Below are 21,878 nucleotides of genomic sequence, written 5' to 3' on the forward strand. Positions count from 1 at the left end.
ATACAATCTAATGACTAGCAGCCAAGTCACTTGTTTTTGCAGGATCTTTATTGTACTCTGAATATTTATAAGATAGAGGTTCAAGATTAGGGTGATTACCCCTTTTTGTTAAGTATACCTTAGTTTTACCAGACCACTGAGCTGATTAACAGCTCTCCTAGGGCTGGCCCGAAGGATTAGACTTATTTTACGTGGCTAAGAACCAACTGGTTACTTAGCAACAGGACCTACAGCTTATTGTGGAATCCGAACCACATTATAGCAAGAAATGAATTTCTATCACCAGAAATAAATTCCTCTAACTCTTCATCAGCCAGCCGGGGAATTGAACTCTGGTCTAGTGAGTGCCAGTCCGCAGCTCTACCGACTCATACAACGAAGAGCTTATTACCCCTTTTAAACTACACAGGTTTTACTGGACAAGATTTAAAATTTGTACTTGTTCCCATACAAATACAAACCGTCGTCCTTTACACTGGGGAAAATTCTTCTGCACAGCTGGAATACCAGTTATGGAAAAATTCGACAATACGATCAAGATATGGCAGAGTAATACGTAGCGTCACCCAATGGGACCAGCGAGTGCGAGGAGTTTCCTCTCACTTGCTCCAAAAGAATCTTGTGATGTATCAGTATTCTCTTAACTGCAATCGGATGCACACTGCTCATCTCTCATCAAAGCTGGTTTTTTATCTTCCTGCCATTTTGTTTACAATTGGTTCAATGTTCCATGTTTTGTGTGGTGTATATTGTGCCTTTTTGTGTATAAGTTTGCTTCATCATGCAAACCCATGAATTACCTAAGCCTAGTGCTAAGAAGCAAAGGTATTGCCAACAACCCTTGCTTCTACTACCTAGCTTCTTTTGAAACTGATCCTCATGTAACTTGTAGCAGATGTAGACTTCAAGTTTGCAGTGTAAGTAGCCCCTGTTCTGAATGTTGAAGAAGAAGTACAAGAGGACGGGCGCTGCTCAGCCATGGGAGGGTTTCAACTCTTTAACAGAAGCAGACGACACCATTCCTTCTTGTTCCATTTCTCCTTCCCCGACTGTCTTCTTGCTCCTTCTCCCGTGGAAGAATTTACCCCTTCACGTTTGTCTGTTGTTTCCTCATTAGATGTTTCTGAAGAGGGTTCTGGCCATATGTTTACGTCCATGTTTCCCTCATCATATAATGTTCTGCATACGGCCACTCCATCACAGCTTCATGCAACTGGTCCTTCGTTGTCTAGTGCTTCTACTCTTCAGGCCTTACTGGAGAGGGTTGCAGTCTTAGAAGGGACCAACTGCTCTTTTTCTATGGTACCTAGAAGGAAATGCCTTAGATCTCCATCTTTGGATTCTCAAGTCATTGTCTTCCTCTATTTGTATGGTACTGAAAAGATGTTGGAAGAAGAGGGACTTTGCGCTTTCTCCTTGTAAGAAGAGTCACAGTCTACGTTTGGATTCCTGCTCTCCTTCTCCCGTTTCAGTGGGGTGGGGGGTGTTAGCTTATCTCAGCACGGCTGTATTCCATCCAAGATGATTAAGGGCACATACTCCACAGCTGTTTCTACAAGGAAACCACACAACCGCTCGATCACAGCCTTATCTTATTCTGATCACCGCAGAGTTATGGATTTTCGCAGGACAGCACATCAGGCTTTGTCTGAGGTAGCAGTAGTTCAGGCCCTGACTGAGGTGATTGTTATTCCTTCTTCTCCCAGCTGTACAGAGTTGACTGCTAGACCGCCGACGGTAAGAGGGAAAGAAGACAAGGCTCCAGTCAAGAAATCAAGCCTTGTTCAGCTGCACCCTCCTTCTCAACCTCGTTTTCTCGACCATGACATTCCTGCATGTACAGCCATTCATTAACATTGTGCTTCACCTGCAACAGTCAACTCACCACATTGGCCTCGAGGATGTGAATCCTCTCCATAGAATTCATCACATTTATGGCCACAAGAACGGTCTCGAGGCTGCAACAAATCGCTGTGTTACAGAAGCTCAACTCAGCTGCAACATCAACCTCGGCAGTGCTCATACAGCAGAGGCCATTATCCTCATCACTCTTTTAGTAGGGAATGCTCCCTTCGACATTACTCTCCTGATCGTCCATGCAAGGTTCATCGACTTGCTTCGACATCTAGGCCTCCATTTCCAATTCCCTCTACTTCTTGGAGATTCAAAGGATATAAAGAAAGATCCTCTTTTCACCCTAACAATGAATTTGATATTTCAGAGTCTTAACTTTATGCACCAACCTCGAAGGTTTTAGGTCCTGAAACGTGCATATGTTCCAGTTATTCAATGAGATGAAGTAGAAGTTGGAGATTCCATGGATAGAGCTGATAGGAGTTCTAGAAGTTTAGAATTGGAGGATCCTCTACCACTTGATCTTGACACTAATAAGCTGGCCAAGATACACAGTGAAGTTGTTGAAATGATTAGGAAGTGCAATGACTTGGAAGAAATAGCGACCGCTCCTTCAGATGGGTCTTCAGGTCTTGAGAAGTTCCTAGGCCCCAAGAAAGAAGCAAAGACTTTGGTAGGATTACCCTTCATCAATCTCTGATTTTGCCTCAGAATAAGTAGATGCTCTTGTCTATGGAAAGAACAATCCACTATATTCTGGGCGATCCCTCAAGTTTCTTCCACCTCCTCTTCATAGACACAGGCGTTTTTATGCCAACCCAAGAGTCGCCCTGCAACCAAGACAATTGGATTTGGATTTTGTTAAGTTGGGACCAAGCTTTTCCATGGATCAATTAAAGGGGGACAATACTTCTTTTACCTTCCGGGAAGCAGCACCTATGGAACCAGAAACAGCCTGCACATCAATGGAAAGCCGTTCTAGGTCACCTGTCACCTTTAGAGAAGCTCATCCCTCACGGCCGACTTCACCTCCACTCTTTACAGTAGAGGCTGAAAGAGTTCTGGTCTCCGGTGAGGGGTTCTCCATTCTTCCGTGTCCCCCTATCGCAAGAGGTCTGACAGGAAGGACTTGGCATGGTGGCTGGACAACAGGAACCTGACCGTAGGGATACCCCTTCATGCTCCTCTTCCAGAGATCCTTCTCTTCTCAGATGCCTCGACTGAAGGGTGGGGGTTCATATGGAAGATCTTTTGACTTCAGGATTTTGGAGCCCAGAAGAAAACATCTTCACATCAACATCCTGAAACTGAAAGCAGCCTTTTTAGCTCTTCAGGAATTTCAAGATCAGGTAGCAGGTCACTCCATGGTCATGATGTCCGACAACACCACGGTGGTGGCTTACATAAAGAAACGGTGGGGGGGCAGTCTCTCACCATCTTCACGATTTGACAGTCCAGTTACATCAGTGGGCAATAAACCACTTGGTGGTTCTGTCAGCTAGGTACATTCCAGGTACAAGAACATATTGGCAGACAAATTGAGTTGTCAGAGTCAAGTCTCGGGAACAAAGTGGTCATTGCACCAAGAAGTGGCAGAAAGGCTCTTTCTCCTTTGGGGAACACTAATGGTGGATCTGTTCACCACCTGTTTCAACAGGAAACTGGAAGTATTCATCTTAGTAGTTCTGGACCCTTGGGCAGCAGTGGAAGACGCCCTTCAACATCCATGGGACAACCTGGATGTTTACACCTTTCCACCCTTTTGTCTGATTCGTCAGCTGATCAATATGGTAATGACCTCCCAGAACCTCAGGATGACTTTGGTAACTCCATTGTGGCCACACGCCGAGTGGTACCCCGACCTTCTAGCTCTGCTGACAGAAACTCCGAGAGAGAGATTCCTCCTTGGCACAATCTTCTTTGCCAACCCCACATCAAAATATATCATCAGTCAGTCAAGGACTATCCAGTACAGTATCTCCTGCGAACGAGAGGCTTTTCTTGCAGGGCAGCGTCAGAGATATCTGAATACCTCAGGAAACCGTCAACAGCCGTGTACCAAGAGAAGTGGGCAGTCTACTGTGATTGGTGTTGTCAACGGAGTTTCTCTCCGGTCGGAACTTCTATTCAGCAAGTAGCTGACTTCCTTATTTTCCTACACAGGGAAAAACTCCTACTTGGGATTTGATGCTGGTTCTTAGCACCCTTACTCACACCCTGTATGAGCCTTTACAGGGTTCTTTGGATAGGGCTTTACCACTCAAGACGGTATTTTTGCTTGCCTTAGCATCAACCAAAAGAGTGGGGGAACTTCAAGGCCTCTCTTTTGAGGTGAAACACTCGAGGGGCTGGAGTCTAGTGTCTTTCGAATTTGTCCCAGAATTCGTGGCTAAGACTCATAAGCCATTGGTTCCCGATAACAGATTCGAATCCTTATCGATTCCATCCCCTGCAGATTTTGTTGGCAATGATCCTAGTGAAATACTCTTATGTCCAGTTCTGGCAGTATGCTACCATCTAAAAAGAACTCAATACCTCAGACCTGGGTGTCAAAGGCTTTTTGTTAGTACTGGCTGGAACAAGAAAGAAGTTTCCAAGAATACCATCCGATATGTCACAAGATTCTTTTGGGGCAAGCAAGAGGAGACCCCTCCCCCTCGCGGGTCCCACTGAGTGACACTATTTATTACTCCACCATACCTTGATTGTATTACATCGAATTTTTTCATAACTGGTATTCCAGCTGCGCAGGAGAATTCCCAAATGTAAAGGCCTCAGGCTTGTATGTTAGGAAAAATACAAATTGATAAAAAATTTGTGATTTTGGCTCCTGAATTCTTTGCTAGTAACTTAATCTAACTAAAGGATTTACATGAATTAGTGACTGATAAGTATATCAGTCCCCCATTATCTATTACTGAATGAACCAGTAAAATCATTGTTGATTACAACTTGGCATCTAAAGTCACAAGATGGTGGTATTCTAATAAAGTCTGATGCTCTTTCACATTTTGTCCTTGCATTTGTCATAGAGAAATTTGGTTATTTTGATGAGGCAGAGACATCTACTTTCAACAAACAGCACCACAGCAATTGTGGGAATACAATAAGCACAGATAATTTTGAGGCCATATACAGTATGACAAGTACTTGGCAATTCATAAAAAATACTGACATTTACTGAAATGTACACTTCACCAGCAGGTAGATTTGGCACACTGTTAAGTATTACAGTACAGTATACCCATACTGTAACTGTTTTCAGGGCTTCAAGACAAATGGTTCTGTTTTGAAAGTTATCACTTGATTTTTTCTGATAGAATGCCTGCAATTATTTAATAGAAAAATAGACACAAGGGCACCTATGAAGATTAATGAAAATGGCCTGGAGGATTTACTATCCAAATTTATCCAAACAAGTCAAAATGCTTAATCATTTGAAGACCTGAATTTGCCTATACAGGCCTGGGGGTAAAAACACAAAGGTTCTCAAGTATCATTCAATATTCTTGCCTCTGTATGAAAATACTGATAAGCCTATAAAAAGACTACCCTAACAATGAAATGTAAAAATAGAGAAAATATCATTATACTCATAATATTCTACTGTACAAACAAAGTGCACCAATTAGAATTTTTGTAGTTCTTACGTGCTGATCCATAAACTGGACTTGGAAAGATTACTAAATATGTAATGCTTAAGCTGATATTTCTCCAGATGATCTCATGTATGAGAGCAAATTAAAACTTAAATGGGCATTTGACACTGATTTTCTAGATAGATAATACCATATACAGATACAAAATGATTGTTGTCATCAGCAAAGGGTCACCTTTACATAATTTACCAATACTCCCTACAGCCTGTCTTTCAGGCATTCCTACCTGAATCACATGAGACTTAACCTGGTACTTACTCTCCCCAAGATAACATCACTGTCACTATCTGAAGCTTCTCCAGGTTTCTTGTATTCTTTTCACAAACTTATAATGAAAGACTTTCATTCCATGCAACTGATTATTCCTAGCCTTCTTGCAACTCCAAAACTGAAGATAGTTTGGTGAATATCTTCATCAGGGTTATTGCTATTAACAAATTTAACCAGACTACTGAACTTATTTATTTAGTTTTCATGGGTGACCTCTTCATGTCCTGAAATGGCATCCATCCATATGTAAGTTAATGATTATGCATGGCTTTTTTTTTATTACGCTAATTACATGGAATGATTTTAACTACATTTAACTTTTATAAATAGGCATTAGGTGTGCAACAGTTACACACTAGACTGGCTTCACTTTAATGTCCTCTATATGAAAATCCACTTTGCCCTGGCTCCTGTGAATTTCACTCCTTTTTGCAAACTCAGTCCCATCAAACAGAGGCAAGGTCCTCTGGACTTATTCTGGGTTATGAAAAATACTTTTGGATGACTCCTTGGTGACTCTTTCTTTATCTTCTATTCATGTTCTGTAAGAAATTACTACTCTATATATTATCTAACATATTTTATTGCACCTCTTTACTTTTTGTAAGAACTCTGTCCACACAATGCCATAGGTGTGCCCTTGGCTTTTGGATTTTGCCTTCAAGCTTTGAATGAACAGAAAGAATTAAAATTTCTCTGGTAAAAAATAAGTATCTCTCTTTCCTTTGCCTCAACTTAATTATCATCTAGTTACATTGTCACACAAAACAATTTTCCAAAAGGCAATAATTATTACTGCATGTCAAAACAATACTCAACAAAATTAGGAAAGCATTTGAAAATAAATTATTTCAGCATTTATAATAACTGTGTCCTTATGAACATCTTAAGAGCATGAACATATAATTCAGAGATATACAATAACCATGTTTTCTAATGTTTTGAAAGCCAGTTTACCAGTGTTTAATACAAAGCTCCTCAAAATGTTAATGTTTAATATACAGAATCTGAAATAATTATAATCACAAATGCTAAAATGATTGAGGCACTAAATACAAAAAGCCAAACAAATTATAACTACTGACCATCTACTGTACATGCAACTCCCAATTTTGGCAAACTTTGTACTTAATAATGCTGCATAAAGCCTAAAAATAAAATCAGATACAGATTTTCATCTGTTTTGATTGACATCCTTTCAAAGGTGTGAAATGAGCCAGAACCCTTCTAGATAACATGCACCCTGACTTCAACGAGAGCATCCTTCCACAAAACAAACTCAAGTTACCAATGAATAAGGCTAAAAATAAAGACTAGAATACACTGCAGAAAATTAACAAAAAGATGAACATGAACTGAATCGTGAGCTGCAAACGTACACGGTCTTTTTTTTTTTTTAGTTAAGGGAAGCCTTGTATGCCAATGTGGAAGGTTTTTTTTCAACTAACTAATGTAAAGTTGATTGTTCATTGTCCTCTTGGTAAGAAGGCCCTAATCTGAAAAATCATACAGTACTCCGAAAGCCAGATTCCTCATAGATGAGTTTTCTCCTACCAAATTTGGTTTCTGTATCTTAATATAACGATTTGAGGTTAAGTATACCCTAGTAAGTTTTTATATTTTCTACCCTTAGTTGGAAAATTTCTTAATAAAAAACCATTATAATCTAATATATTCCTTCTTAGTCATTGCCCTTTCACAAGTGAAGGCCTGCAACCAAATGTTTTTTCTTACTACTAAACTATTGTACAGCTCTATTCTTCCCTGCAAATTTTTTTACGTGCTGTTTTTCTGTGATAGCTTGTTTCCTGGATGCATCCTGTTAAATTACCAATCTTCAGAGTTTTATTAATTTTTAATCTATGATTCTCAATGCACAATAGCATTCAGAAACTGACAAACATTCATAAACATCTTTTATCTCTTTTCTCTTTTTTACACAGATAGCACCTATATGAAATTTTGCAAATTTTCAACGAATTTTTTTCGTTCTTTCTTGCAATTTCTTTGCATCTTGTAGACACACAGGAACAGTCTCTTCTCCTATGTTCTCCTTCTGTTAATCAGAGCATAGGCATCTCACACCTTTGGCTGTTAAAAGTCTGGATAAAGCTATAGAAATATATTTGAGTTTATACGTGAATAAATAAAGGTCAAACTTTGAAGGTATCAAATGTGGGATGGGGCAGAAGACACTCACAGCTCCTGATGGTTCGTAATCTGATGCTAATCTACCCTACGATACTTCTTGGACACATAAATGAGGTCATCCTCAACCCAACATTCTATTTAACATTACAGATAGAGACACAACCCCAAATGATTAGGCAGAGGCAGAATTTACCTCCATCCTGTTAGCCTATTGGATATTATTGGTGACGTCACTAATCTACCATCAATCACTGTACCACAGAGGCAAAAACATCTCTAGTTGTATTTTAGGAAACATTACATAACAAATTAACGTGAAAACTAACTTTGCATTCCAATTCAACAGGTGCCTAGAATCCTGGTTTATTATACTGTACCTAGGCTACCTTTATCTACCATTAGCTTACTGTATATATGGAATATACTACATAATTTAAGGATATTGAAATTAGTTATGTTGAAGAGTTCTGGAAACCTTAGCATTCTCTTGTATATGGGAGATGTTTACTCAAATAAGTTTATTCTTCTACACCTGAATAACCCTACTCCTACCTTTGAATTCATAGTACAGGTTTACAATCGCTTATCCAAAATTCTAAAAATTGAAAAGCTCTAAAACCAAAATATTTTTTGTGGAGGGTAAGCATCAATCATTTGTCATAAGATCGAAGTATTTCATTACTTCCGTTGTATTCCAGCTTAGCATGAAAATTCATGTGTTTACCATATATACTCGCATATTATGCATCAACCTGAAACAATTTTTAACCTAGTTCTAGGGGTTGCACCATACACTAGATACAAAATGTGTTTGTGAGCGTGTGCATGCATGTGTGTGTGTGTGTGTGTGCGTGAATTGCTGGCTCTGGTTAGGCTGTTACACTGACAGTACCCATTTGCAAAAGTCACATAATGATAATTCCAATAAAACTGCTGTTTTACTTACTGTATCCCATTATACTATATGTAGTTTACTTATTATATATAATTAAATTGCATGATCTTCAATCATAAATGCAATAAATTTTGAATGAAATAAAGTTTTGGACACTGCTTTTGCTTGTACCAAAATGTTTTGCAATCTGCATATTGTTCATTTCTTCTGTCTGAGCTACAACCTGTAGCTTAAATTCTGTGTTTTACTTTCTTAAGACCTTCTCCACCTTATGAAGGATGAGTACACATTTAATTTTTAAGGTGACAACTGTAATGGAACTCTGAATAAATGTGCTTCAAAGCCAATTAATCAGTCTAAAACTAACTTAGATGTAATATGCTTTATCAGAGGAATTACTGAAAATGAACCAGGCATAGTAAGCCTACCTCAGAATAATCCACAGAAAATGAAACTCACTTTAGACCCCACTGGGGTCAATTCTCAAATGAAAAAAAATCTGAAAACCAAAACTGGTTTTGGGTATGGAATTGTGAAGCTGTTTAAGTGTACAAGTATTAAATAAGGAACCAAAGTACCCCTTTTCCAGACATCATTAATAACTGTATGCCTGTACATAATATACCAACTATTAACACTTTTCAGCACAGTTAGTAGATGTGAGGCACTTCAAGCTTGCCCTTTCTGATCTATTAAAGAAAGGTTCAGTGATTATAAGGCCTGTTCTCCCTGCTCAAGATCATCTATTCTGCAGTGCAGACTCCTATTCTGTGGGAATCTTCATAGGAAAGCCTTAGTGAGATTTTGTCCATATCTATCACTTCTCAATTCCAGTGCATGAAAATTTAATGTCCGTAAACAAATATGAAACTACAAAGAAGCATCAGTTATGTCCTAAAAGTAAGAGTAACACCATTAGCATGAAGAGATTAAGTTGGTTATTCACAATGTAATTCTATCCAGAATAACACAGCTAAACAGCTCCACTCCATATAATGAACATCAACGTCTATTTAACATGCAAAATTCTCCAAAAATATTTACATTAATACACTTCAAAAATGGATGCAAATAACAACACCTTAAACAGAAAGTGGCATGCTGAGTACTGTAAGAGTCTAATTGGACTACAGAAAATAGCAGTATATTAGCTAGAGTTGACTTCTAAGTCAACATCTTTGGGAGTTAGAAGAAGTAAGGTTTGTGCGGTGAAGCAAACAAGGATGTTAATGTATCAGTATCAATATATTGTTAGGTTACAATATGTATATTATATAAATAATTTCATCTAGCTAAATTACATTCCATACATAATACCTGTTAGTAACTTAGAAATACATGGCAGTGTGTGTGTGTGTGTGTGTGTGTGTGAAGAATGACTATATGGACTTAAAACGACAATTTAGGGAAATGGATATCACTTAACCAACAATAAAAATCTAAATTATTTATTACTATATCAAAATATCAAATTTAATTCCAGTCTGCTGTTATCTAAGGCTACAAAGCTAAACAAAATAAAATCAATTCATTCTCAATCCATTCCCTATCAAGTAGCAATTAATTATAAAAATATTCTCTCACATAACAATGAAACTAATGTGAAATGAATATATGCTTAAAACACAAAAAGCAAGACTACTACATCTAATAAAAACACATTTACTTATGTTTGGAGATGTAATGGTTATAGTAATAGTTAAATATAAACAGGTTAGTTACTCGACAGAGATTTCATAATACCTGTACTGCGATATACCAATTACAGTACAAACAAACTTCTTCCTTTCTTTCACTCTGTCTGAGAGTACAACAAACGTATTTGCGATACACAATAACCTAAGGTAAGTTTCTGAATGTTAATCATTTTTCTCAAAATACTCAAAACAACAATTAGCATGGCCCATTCATAAACCCAAGGTTGGCATCACAATAAAATACTATTAAACAAAACAAAATTGTAGATATAGATTTACAGAAAAGCCCTGCTTAAAAATAAATGCATTTCATTCCTATCTTCACAGTTTGTTATCAAAATTATTCGTGGAGTTATCTGTGTGACTTATGTATTCACTGTTAGTGGATAATCATGCACATCACACAACTTAATACTGTACTAATTCCTATTACAATAATGCATATTAAGATACAAATTAACCAATAGTATGAGACAGAATTAAGTAATGTCACAGGACTGAGCATCACAATAAGCACACATAACATCTTCAAATAAAAAAAAATCCGAAATGGAAATTTCCCTCATCAAAAACTGTTTTGTCTTTTTAAAAAGCATAATCAAAATAAACATTTAAAATTGATTTTAAATACATTCGGCATTCAACCAGCTTGGTTTTTTTTTTTCCAATACTTCCAAGAAACACTGCAAAGATTCATAGTTCTTATGTAAAAAGTTGCCATATAATGTACAACTGTCTATAAAATATCTGCAAAACATATTCACATTCTCCAGTATACAGTACATACAGGTACTAATTTATATATCATTTCTGGATTACGGTATTGATACTGTAATAAATAAAACAAAGTAAATACTGTACATACACGATAATGTCTTTGTTATACTGTCTTGTTTAAGAAATGGTGACAAAAGAAAGTCTTTCTACAATGATTACTGATGCAACAAATGTTACTTAATTGTGCAAGCAACAACACAATAGAACAAAATACTCTTACTGTAATTGATAAAGAGAACATAGGTCTCTCTCTCTCTCTCTCTCTCTTGCTTGAGCTGAACGAATTTGAATAATTATGGCATTTACCCATATAACAGTGCTTAATTCTATATTCATTCACTATCTCCTTCTTCAAGGAGTTTGATTTCTAATAGCAAATTTAACTACACCTGAAGTTTGCTCTTATACAACAATGATTTATCAACAATACACTTTGGTGATGATGGTGCAGTTCCAGTTTCAAGGCATGGCTACATATATCATAAAAGGGTTTATCAACAGTAGTCATAAGGATATATCACAGTTCTGATTTCAGGTTGGGGTAATGTAACAATACACTGTTAGGTGGTAGCAGTACCACATGTAATCCTAATGCTTTTCTTTTGTGTATTAAGCTGAGGTTTTTATGGTCCTTACTTCCTAGACAGGCTATGAAAATTTCGTGCTTTGAAACTTCACAGGATCCTTGTTTCCAATGTTCCTCAAGCGTATTTTAAAATTTCGATAAGTTAGTCACATGTACTGATGGCCAGTCAATTCATTCTGATTTGTAATATATGAAGCTAATAAATAATTTACACACTGAAAAATACATTTTTTCGAGCATTGCTTTCAACAATGGATTAAGGAGCAGGCAACTTATTACCATAAAATTAATAGAAAATTACTAAACTCAGAAGAATATATATAAAGTAAATGCAACCTTACCAAATAAACTATAGTTATAACATCCACTTCAGGAAGATCCTGATTAACTAGATGGCAGGAGGAACACACCCTCCAAATTATATATATATATATATATATATATATATATATATATATATATATATATATATATATATATATATATATATATATATATATATATATATATATATATATATATATATATATATATATATATATATATATATATATATATATATGTGTGTGTGTATTTAAGTGTTAACTTTTTAACAAACTAATAATCATTATAAGGAAAAACATGCAAATATAGCATTAAATATTAATACGGATACTTGGCTGATTCCATAGTTTATTGAAACTAAAGAATTATAAGCCTGAAAGTTGAAAAGACTAGCAACAAAGTGAGGTACTTATTAAAACTAAGTGTAAGTACTATGAACTTTCAATGATTTGCTGATACATGCACTAACTTTTCCTAATTACTTCAAAATCATGAAGATCTAACACCACAAGCACTAAACTATGAAAAGACTATTTCTACAGGAGATATCAACAAGTTCACAGGATGAAGTTCACTTTTAGGAGAGGTAGGTGTAGAATTTACAGCCTGTTCTGAATTCTGAGATCCAACATCATGAAATTTTCAGCAAAAATACCATACCCAATCCAAACTAGAAACTCAAAAATACCTAAATGAAGACTATTTTTAGTGGTATTCCTCTGGGAGGATCTATACCAAGACACTGGAATTTTTAAAGCCTTGCATAATCTCTTAATTTTAGTTTCTTACCTACTTGCAACCAAAACTGTCATTCAACTATATGCAAGCCAAGAACAACGCTGAAGAATGATATGAAAACATAACTTAAAATATACATGGAGACATTATGCTCCTACATTAAATTTATAACAGTTCTGAAAAACGAACTAACAGGCCAATGAAAAAAGATGTCGGACTCTCTTACAGATTGGCTATCACACACCCTACAATTCCAAGTGTGCAAAATTATAGCTATACAGTATATGTATACAATAAATACAGACTATACTCTGAAAAAGTTCATAAAAAATTCTGGAATCTAATTCCATATTCCAACAATATTATCAACCTTGTCTTAATAATAAGGTAAGGCATTGAATGAATAGGGTCACCAATAACACCGAGCTTTATAATACACCTTTTTGTAGCCTTTTATGTCTGTTATTCCTTCTGAAGATGTCCCTGCTGATTCAACTTTGACAAATAAATTTCTTTTTAGATATAAAAAAAAATACAGAGAATATATCAGAGTGAAGATGATTGTTTTTATAAAATTATATCAAAATCATCAACAATAATCACATTCCAAAACATTTAAAATAAACCCATACTAATTATTTTACATATAACAAGCCTCCAAATAAAAATGATCATAAGGACTTAGTTCAGTGTATTATGCATCTCATAAAACAAGATGCAAACAAACTACCAATGAAGAAAACATGAATTTAAATGAGGAATACTATGTACCAAATTACTTTTATGGTACATATATGTCTATTACTGTTCCAAACCTAATTTATGTCATCATTTTCATGCTCTTCTAAAAATTATTGAAACAGCATGCTTGAAATGAAAACTAACAAAATTCTAAAACCTTAAAGTTTTTCTAATCAGCATTATAAGTTAAATTAGCTTGTGTAATTGGTGCATTTATCACTGTATTTAGAACAAAAGCATACCTGATTCCTCGCAGAAATCTCCATGGTATCCAGGCAGGCAGTCACATCGCACTCTACCATCAGGTCTAAGTGCACAAGACTCTTCACGACCATTGCAAGGGCACTGATTACACTGGTTTGTTGCTGTGTCACGATAATACCCAGGCTTGCATTGCTGTAACATTCAAATACTATACTATGAAGGAAAATATGCTTAAACAGAATATGCATTATAAAACATCACCAAAATACATTTTTCTATTGCAAATATACATATATGTAACTAGTCCTTTGTCCTTTTGAAGTGAATGCTTCTACTCCTTAGTAACATAATAAAAGTGTTAAATGTGAAGTACGGTACATGGTACATTCTCTGTAGTATTAAGCAACATCTGGAAAGACTTTGTATATTAGTTCAGAGTATTATACTCAATAACTAAACATTGTGCCTGAAAATAAATTTACCACTACATTCAATACAATACAGAATATTTTCAAACCAAAATAATTCTATGAAGAGAACTTTACTTCAGTGTCTAGGCACTGACCCACATCATATCTAAGCAAACAAGGCAAGTGTTTCTTTACTTTTGTGAGCTACATAGTTTTTAGTAACTCCTCCTTTGATATTCATTAATTTTACTTTACTTTTCAATATTTTGTGTTCTTTAACTGGTATTAATCTGATATATTTTAGTATTAAGTCTTCAGATCACTGAGCTTTTTTTTTGCTTTGCTAAAGGACATTTGATCTAGATACCTCTTGATTTAAAGCTTAACCCTTAAGGGACGGGCTAAATATATATATCAAGCACACCCCCAGACCGAAGGCTGGCCAATTTAAGAAAAACAAACACATCAGTGGAAAGAGGACGATATGCAAATGCGCATGCTGTAAAAAAAAAAAAATTCTAAAATATTTTCCCAACCATCCACAGGAATTTGAAAGTGACTATTTACAACCTTGTGTGGGGCCTCTTTTACAAAACGCTCATAAAAATATGTTAATTTTACCAAGTTATGCATGTTTTTTCTTATAATTTATTTTATTTTATGTCATAAAATTATAATTACAGCTCACACAATATCATAAAAGCTAAGAAATAAAATCAGTAACAACTTCTGAGTATACAGTATTTGTAAAATATTTATGAGATTTACTGAGATGGGGGATGCAGTAATTTTTTGTGAGGTATACATATTTTTTCTAATATTTCTTTGCAAAATTACAATGATAGCTGACATACTATCATAAAAAATAAGAACTAACACCTACAGCAATCCCTGGGTATATTTATGAGCAAATAAATAAAAAGATATTGTGAAGCTGCAAAGAGGCAGTACATCCTCCTTTGAAATCTCAAGGCATACTGATGATGTCTCTCTTGTGCCAAGGTTAATAAGTTGCCATAAGTCATTTATGGACCACTGAAGTGCTATGAACCTCTTTCCCGCTAAATTCATTCAAACAGTACGGCGCGTAGTATTAATACTCATAAGAGGACTCCCGTCCATCACCCAAAACCTGTTATAGACACTCATATGATGATTCCCGCCATTAAGGGTTAATGCCAGAGTGGTCCTTAGTCAGGTACAGATTATACTATGCCACTGTTTCTTTAAATTTTGAATGATGCTTGAAAAGAAGTTTGGTGATACAGTATGAGGAATCTTATTTATAACTAAGAATGGGAAAGCTTTGGATTAAATTTTGTTTTCTTTATTGAAAATAAAAATAAATTTCTCATTATTACACAGGTTTTGTTAATTTCATTAATTTCATGGTGTGATAAATATACTGTAGATAATCTCCACATAGGATTTTACCATCCTTGTAATATTCATCTGTTAAATGTATAATTTCAATAACAACACATACCTCACAAGATAAACCTGAATATTCTTTTGGACATTGACACTGTTCCACTGCATATGCTCTAGGTTGTCCTGTTTGAGATGACACCGCTGTGTCCATAATGACATCTCTTAAGAATGTTGAAGTCATACGATTGCTTACTGTAGCTCGAACCAAGACTGCTTCAACAGATGACAAAGCATTCAGAAAGTCAGCTCTATAAAAGAGAAAGAAACCATTAATTTTTATATTTACCATTTTCAGAACATCACATACATTCTCACAACTTCATACTCATACTATGCATAAGATACAAGGGCACTATATTTTACAATGCCAATTGAAAAGTATATGTTCTAATTACTGGATTACCATACGTTTCAAAAAATTCAGATTTACAATTCATTTACTTATCAAATCTATTAGAAACTCCCATTCATGGAGATTTTACATACCTTGAAGCTGGCTGCTGATTCATTGTAAAGTTTTCTTCAAAAAGAGGTACCACGTATGTCTGAAGGATATTAGGTTGAAGAGGTCTGTTGTTCATCCATATGAGCTCCCTTCCACCTGAACTCCTGATTATAACATCAGGATCAGCATACTGGTTACCTCCTGACTGAGCCTGATATCTCTGAGTAATTGTCAAATTACCTCCATATGAAGGCAACCTATTTCCAGTGAACATCTGCCAGAGTAGAAAAGTAAGCCTAGACAGAAAACACTCTTTTCACACAAATGCTTTAATAATATGGTTAACACTAATTCACTGCAGTTATAAGATACACAATATCTGCCATAAAACCAGAATAGTATAGAAATATCAGTACCACTCATATCTTTTACCACATATAAAAATACGTGAAATTTTACAAATATAAACAGTCTAAGTAAACAAAACACGAAGATACAGACTCTAGATTAAATTGTTTTCCTTTATTTCCACATTGTTTTCTTTATTTCTACATACATTAAGAGAGGATGTAATCTTACCTGAGGCAAAGACCAGTAATAGGTTTCCCCATCTCTCAGAGCACCAAAGTTACTGAAGGAAATCTCATTATTGGCAACATTAATATTGAACCCATCCTTGATGACATTTGACCGCAATCTGGAAAGTAATTTATTTTTCTGCAAAAACCTGGTTGATACACACTTCATAATACAGCACTATACAAAACTTCTAAGGCATGATTACTCAATTTCTTTATCTATCAAATTTCTATAAGTGCCAATGGTACACAGCTACTCTGTATACTTGTGTCTAAGTAAAATCTGTATTATAGTTGATACCTGACATGATTTGGTACGCAGATATGAAATCCCATTGAATGTAAACACTCACAATATAAAACTTCAGATAGTCTCAAAATGCAAAACTTGAATTCACTGCATGTTAAGCACTATATGGAATCTAGGAGAACAAAAAGAACTATGGAAAAAGCCAATGCTGCCTCCCATGTGAAAACAGCAGAGACCAACTAAGTGGTAAAATCAATCCCTCCAACAAAAGAGTTTTGCAAGTGCCACCTCTCAAGAACTCACAAAAGATAAAGGCTACCTTGTGGAACAAGTCTGAAAAAATGTGCCCATATATACCTTCACCCATAAGAATGCCAAATAAGCCCCAGGATTCAAGTTTACCACACTCCGGCCAAGTAAGCCCCAGGATTCAAGTTTACCACACTCTGGTCAGATCATAGGCTCAAGCCATTCTTCATCTACCCAGCAAAAATTCCCAAGCCCTTAAGGTCCAAATACTGTACAAAAATGTAGTGCATGATTTTCCTGTTCTGAGCGATGAGCAAATGCCTTGATGTTTTTTTTTTATAAGGATTGAATTTTTAAACAAGAATATATCTCTATGGATAAGGAAAATGATTTGTTACTAAAAGGGAGTAAAGTTGCTGCAAGAAAACAGAATAAGAGTGTATGTAGCCAATTTTGTGCGTTTGGTAAGTACAGTAGAGGAAAAAGTGAGGAAAAAATGGCACTCATCAGAGGGTGTGGACAATATGCAACAGTCATGTCCAATGAAAGAATATATCACTTCCGATAAAAATTATAGAAATATTACCGGACAAATCCAGCAAATACAGTAGGGTTATCGGACAGTAGCCCGAGGCTTTCTAGTTTGTGCCTATGTGGGTGGTGGGTGAACGAACAAACACACACTTGTTGATTAATGCTTTCCTGACTGTGCCTGTGAGGGTTGAAGGTGAACAACTGTAGGCCCTACCTTTTCACTCTCTCTCTCGTACATTATTTTTACTGACATTACTTAATGCAGTACTGTACTGTACTGAACTTAATACAATACTGTACATTAATGTAGTGTAAAACTTTTTTCAGTATGTGTGTATGTGTACATGGTATATGCAAGTAGGCATCAAGTTAGGATACATTAGCACTTACAATGTGTTTGCTTACTTCTCTCTCTCTCTTTCTCTCTATTTTTATTATGAAGTATTTGGGGTATTAACATTTGAAAAGAAACAACGTTTATATTTAATTTAAATAATATAGAATTTGTATATAGTATTTTACACATCTTATAAGCATATTAGGTACAGGTAAATATGCACAGTTAGAAGCAATTAATTTTGCAGGTATCTCTGACTGAATAAAATAAATACTTCAAACTGAATGATAATTACAAATAACAGGCTGGAATAGGCTATTAGACACTTTATATGGAATTGCATAAAACTATAAGCTATGAGAGTTAGCCTCTGGGTACCCTACTGTATGTTATATGCCAGTCTTCATTACTTTGTGGATTCAGTTACTTCTGAGCTGCCCTTAAGTTGAGGTGACACTACTATGTATGAGGCTTTTCAGAAAGGAAAACATCAAAGAATGTATGCAAGTTTACCTATTTCGAAGTTAAGTATGAGGCTTTTCAGAAAGGAAAACATCAAAGAATGTATGCAAGTTCACCTATTTCGAAGTTAAGTATGAGGCTTTTCAGAAAGGAAAACATCAAAGAATGTATGCAAGTTCACCTATTTCAAAGCTAAGTATGACTGAACCATTTGAAATGGTGCATTCACTGTCTGTGACTGCAAAAGATTAAGTTGATATGGTAATAATGGCAAATCATAAGAGTAAATTTACATATGCAGTGCATGTTAAGAATAAGGAAAGCCAGAATACTGCAAGTGTAGTGAATCAGACTTTGTTGGCAGTCCTTAGTTTACAGGAAGAGTTTTTGAGAACATGCTGCAAGAATGGGGAACTGAAGATATGTGTATGACTCTTTATATGCAAAATAAAAAAAGGTATGCTGAGTGTAAAGTGTCTATGCTGAGTGTAAAGTGAGAACACTGAGTTAAATACTATGATTGAAGATTGAAGGAGAGATGGAATGGGATTTGTATAATGGTAAAGCTTTCAGGGTTCATAATTTAACTGTTTGTAAGGGCACTGGGATGTCACCATGTTAGTACGCAATGAATTTTGAGGTCCATACCAAAAATGAGAAAGTCGGGGAAGAAAACCAAATGAGGCAGGAGAGAAAGTTCTGAAAGAGATGGTTGAAAGTGAAGGTTGAATATTAGAAAGATAGAAGACAAAGTCTGATAGACCATATGTTTTAAAGAATGTTTGGTCAAACTTGTTGCAAAAGTATAAATGAAGTGAGGGTACAGCTTAGTCAACTGAGTAAATGGAGAGAACTAACAAAGTATTCACCTGGTAAATACACAAGAATGAATTTCAGAGATGAATGTGAGGAGAATGAGATATTATCTGAGAAAATAAGCAATTAGTTTTGGCTGAAGAAAGCAGAATTCCAGACTAATGCAGAAGTCTGTAAGGAATACAATTGTGATGCAGAACAATGGATTCATTTGGAAGAATGGATAAATGATTTATAGCAAGTGTCAAACTTACAGTATATGTATGTACCCAAAGCTTCTCTGTGGCAATGCTGACTTAGAGAGTGGAGTTGAGAGAAAATCAAAATATACAAAATATGAGATACTTGAAGAAATGGGTGAAAGACTGAAAAGTTTGAGAAAAGTGGATTTCAAATGTGTAGAAAGAGGATGAATAAGGGTGAACCAGAAATTTTGGATTAATGTTGGATCAAAACTAAATGGAGAAAAATATGGAAATGCATTAATGGTCTGATTTGGAGCAAGAAGAAATCTAACAGAATGAGAGTATATGCCAGTCCCTTAACTCATCAAAGAGAACCTGCACCTAGGTGTTGCCATAGGATATTTGAGTGCGAGGTAAATTGTGGAAAATTACTTTGAGACAAACTTAGCTAGGAAGAATGGGAATATATTTATTTTTTGTTTGCATGTTTGTCTCTCATCAAGTGTCCACTAATTGTCTTCTTTTCCAGATGGAGGAATGAACTGTGACATAAGTTCAGGTTGCAATATTCAGTAGCAAATGCAGAGCTGTATAGTTTGCTGCCATTATTCAGTGATGTACCTTGATAGTATGGAAGAATTAATGAGAAACCCTCCATTTTACCAAAGTCGAATCCTGTGACTTTTACCCAACAAAGCATTGCTGGCATTGCCTTTGCCTTATATGTACGACTGTTGTTGATGTAAGGGTACTAGACAGAGGCTTATTGGAAACTGTGAGCTGAACTAAGGAAGTGTAGTTTTAGAGATCTTTATCCTAAAAATAAATGACCATTATTGTAGCATGAAAGTAACAAAAGTGTCTTTTAGTAAAGGTAGCATTATTGTATGCAACAGTATCTGCATATAGGTCAAATTTATTTTTGTTAGATGATAAGTGTGGTTGAGTGAATGTTTGCACTTGTATGTATGTATGTATGTATATGTATGTATGTATGTATGTATGTATATATATATATATATATATATATATATGTATATATATATATAGTAATAACTATATATATATATATATATATATATATATATATATATATATATATATATATATATATATATATATATGATCTTACACACACACTTGAAAGTTGCACAAATTCACAGACATATGAACTTTTCACTGAAACCTAACTAATTGGCATATGCAATTTTTTCAGACACGCGATATTTGCAAAATCCTCGAGAAACCCTGCAGAAGTGGTTATGTTTAATTATTTATGTAATTTACAAGTTTTTATGCTTTTATATGTAAAATTGGTATGAAAAATTTGTGTTACAGTATTTTTATTTTTGCATGATACTAAAATCCCAAAACAGCTGTCGACGTAAACATCTCTCTCTCTCTCTGGTACTTTAATATTTGTTTTGAAGTATAAGTTGTATTGTTCTCACTCTCTCTCAGAGAGAGATTTTTTATGTATATGTAACAAATATGTTTGTTTTGAATACTGCAGTTTTATAGATTGACATGACATTATTCTGATATTAAGTTTTTCAAATTTTCCATGCTATAACTACAACATTTATGCATTTCTACAGAAAATTATGTAAAATTTTAAAAGAACACATAACGATTTCCAGTTTTCTCCAAAGCTTCGGAGCGAGGGGAGGGTAACCTGTCAAATTACCTTGACATATTGACTGCAAAAGGTAGAAAATGTTGCCCACTCGATAATCAAATATGTACCCTACAAAGGATACAGAAAAATCTCTCTCTCTCCCTTCATAAATCACAAATTTCCATCTTTAGATACCTAATGTAAGAATAACTTCTCTCTCTCTCTCTCTCTCTCTATGTTATTCTCTCTGTCTCCGTAATAATTCATGAATAATTTCATGAATAATTTCAAGAGATATTTAACGTAATGGCAAACCCCCATCTCTCTCTCTCTCTCTCTCTATGTACTGTAATGAAATATGAATTACACTATGGTATTAAGCTAACTTTTAAATGAAATTAAAGTGCTTTGGGAGCATGAGTTTGTCATATTTAGGGTTTAAACTCAAGGTATAAGAATTTACTGTATGTATTAGCAATTTTCATGACTGTACCAAACTTACGCGAACCTTCACCTTACTCGAGGGTTCTGGAACCTAACCTCACGTAAGTTTGAGGTATTATATATATATGTATGTACTTATATACAGTATATATATATATATATATATATATATATATATATATATATATATATATATATATATATATATATATATATATATATA

The 21,878-nt window shown here is 35.1% G+C and overlaps 1 protein-coding gene across 1 annotated transcript in view; it reads right to left on the minus strand.

The window, feature by feature from the left end:
• The window catches only part of trol (terribly reduced optic lobes), a 1,293,721-nt gene that overhangs the window by 225,571 nt on the left and 1,046,272 nt on the right, over positions 1-21,878 (minus strand). Inside the window, exons 86-89 of the mRNA XM_067129897.1 lie at positions 16,762-16,879; positions 16,224-16,456; positions 15,793-15,985; positions 13,935-14,088 (exon numbers count right to left, since the gene is read on the minus strand). Of these exons, the coding sequence (XP_066985998.1) occupies positions 13,935-14,088; positions 15,793-15,985; positions 16,224-16,456; positions 16,762-16,879 (698 nt within the window). The remainder of the gene's footprint in view (positions 1-13,934; positions 14,089-15,792; positions 15,986-16,223; positions 16,457-16,761; positions 16,880-21,878) is intronic.

Source organism: Macrobrachium rosenbergii, chromosome 3 (assembly GCF_040412425.1).
Source record: "Macrobrachium rosenbergii isolate ZJJX-2024 chromosome 3, ASM4041242v1, whole genome shotgun sequence".
Lineage (NCBI taxonomy): Eukaryota > Metazoa > Arthropoda > Malacostraca > Decapoda > Palaemonidae > Macrobrachium > Macrobrachium rosenbergii.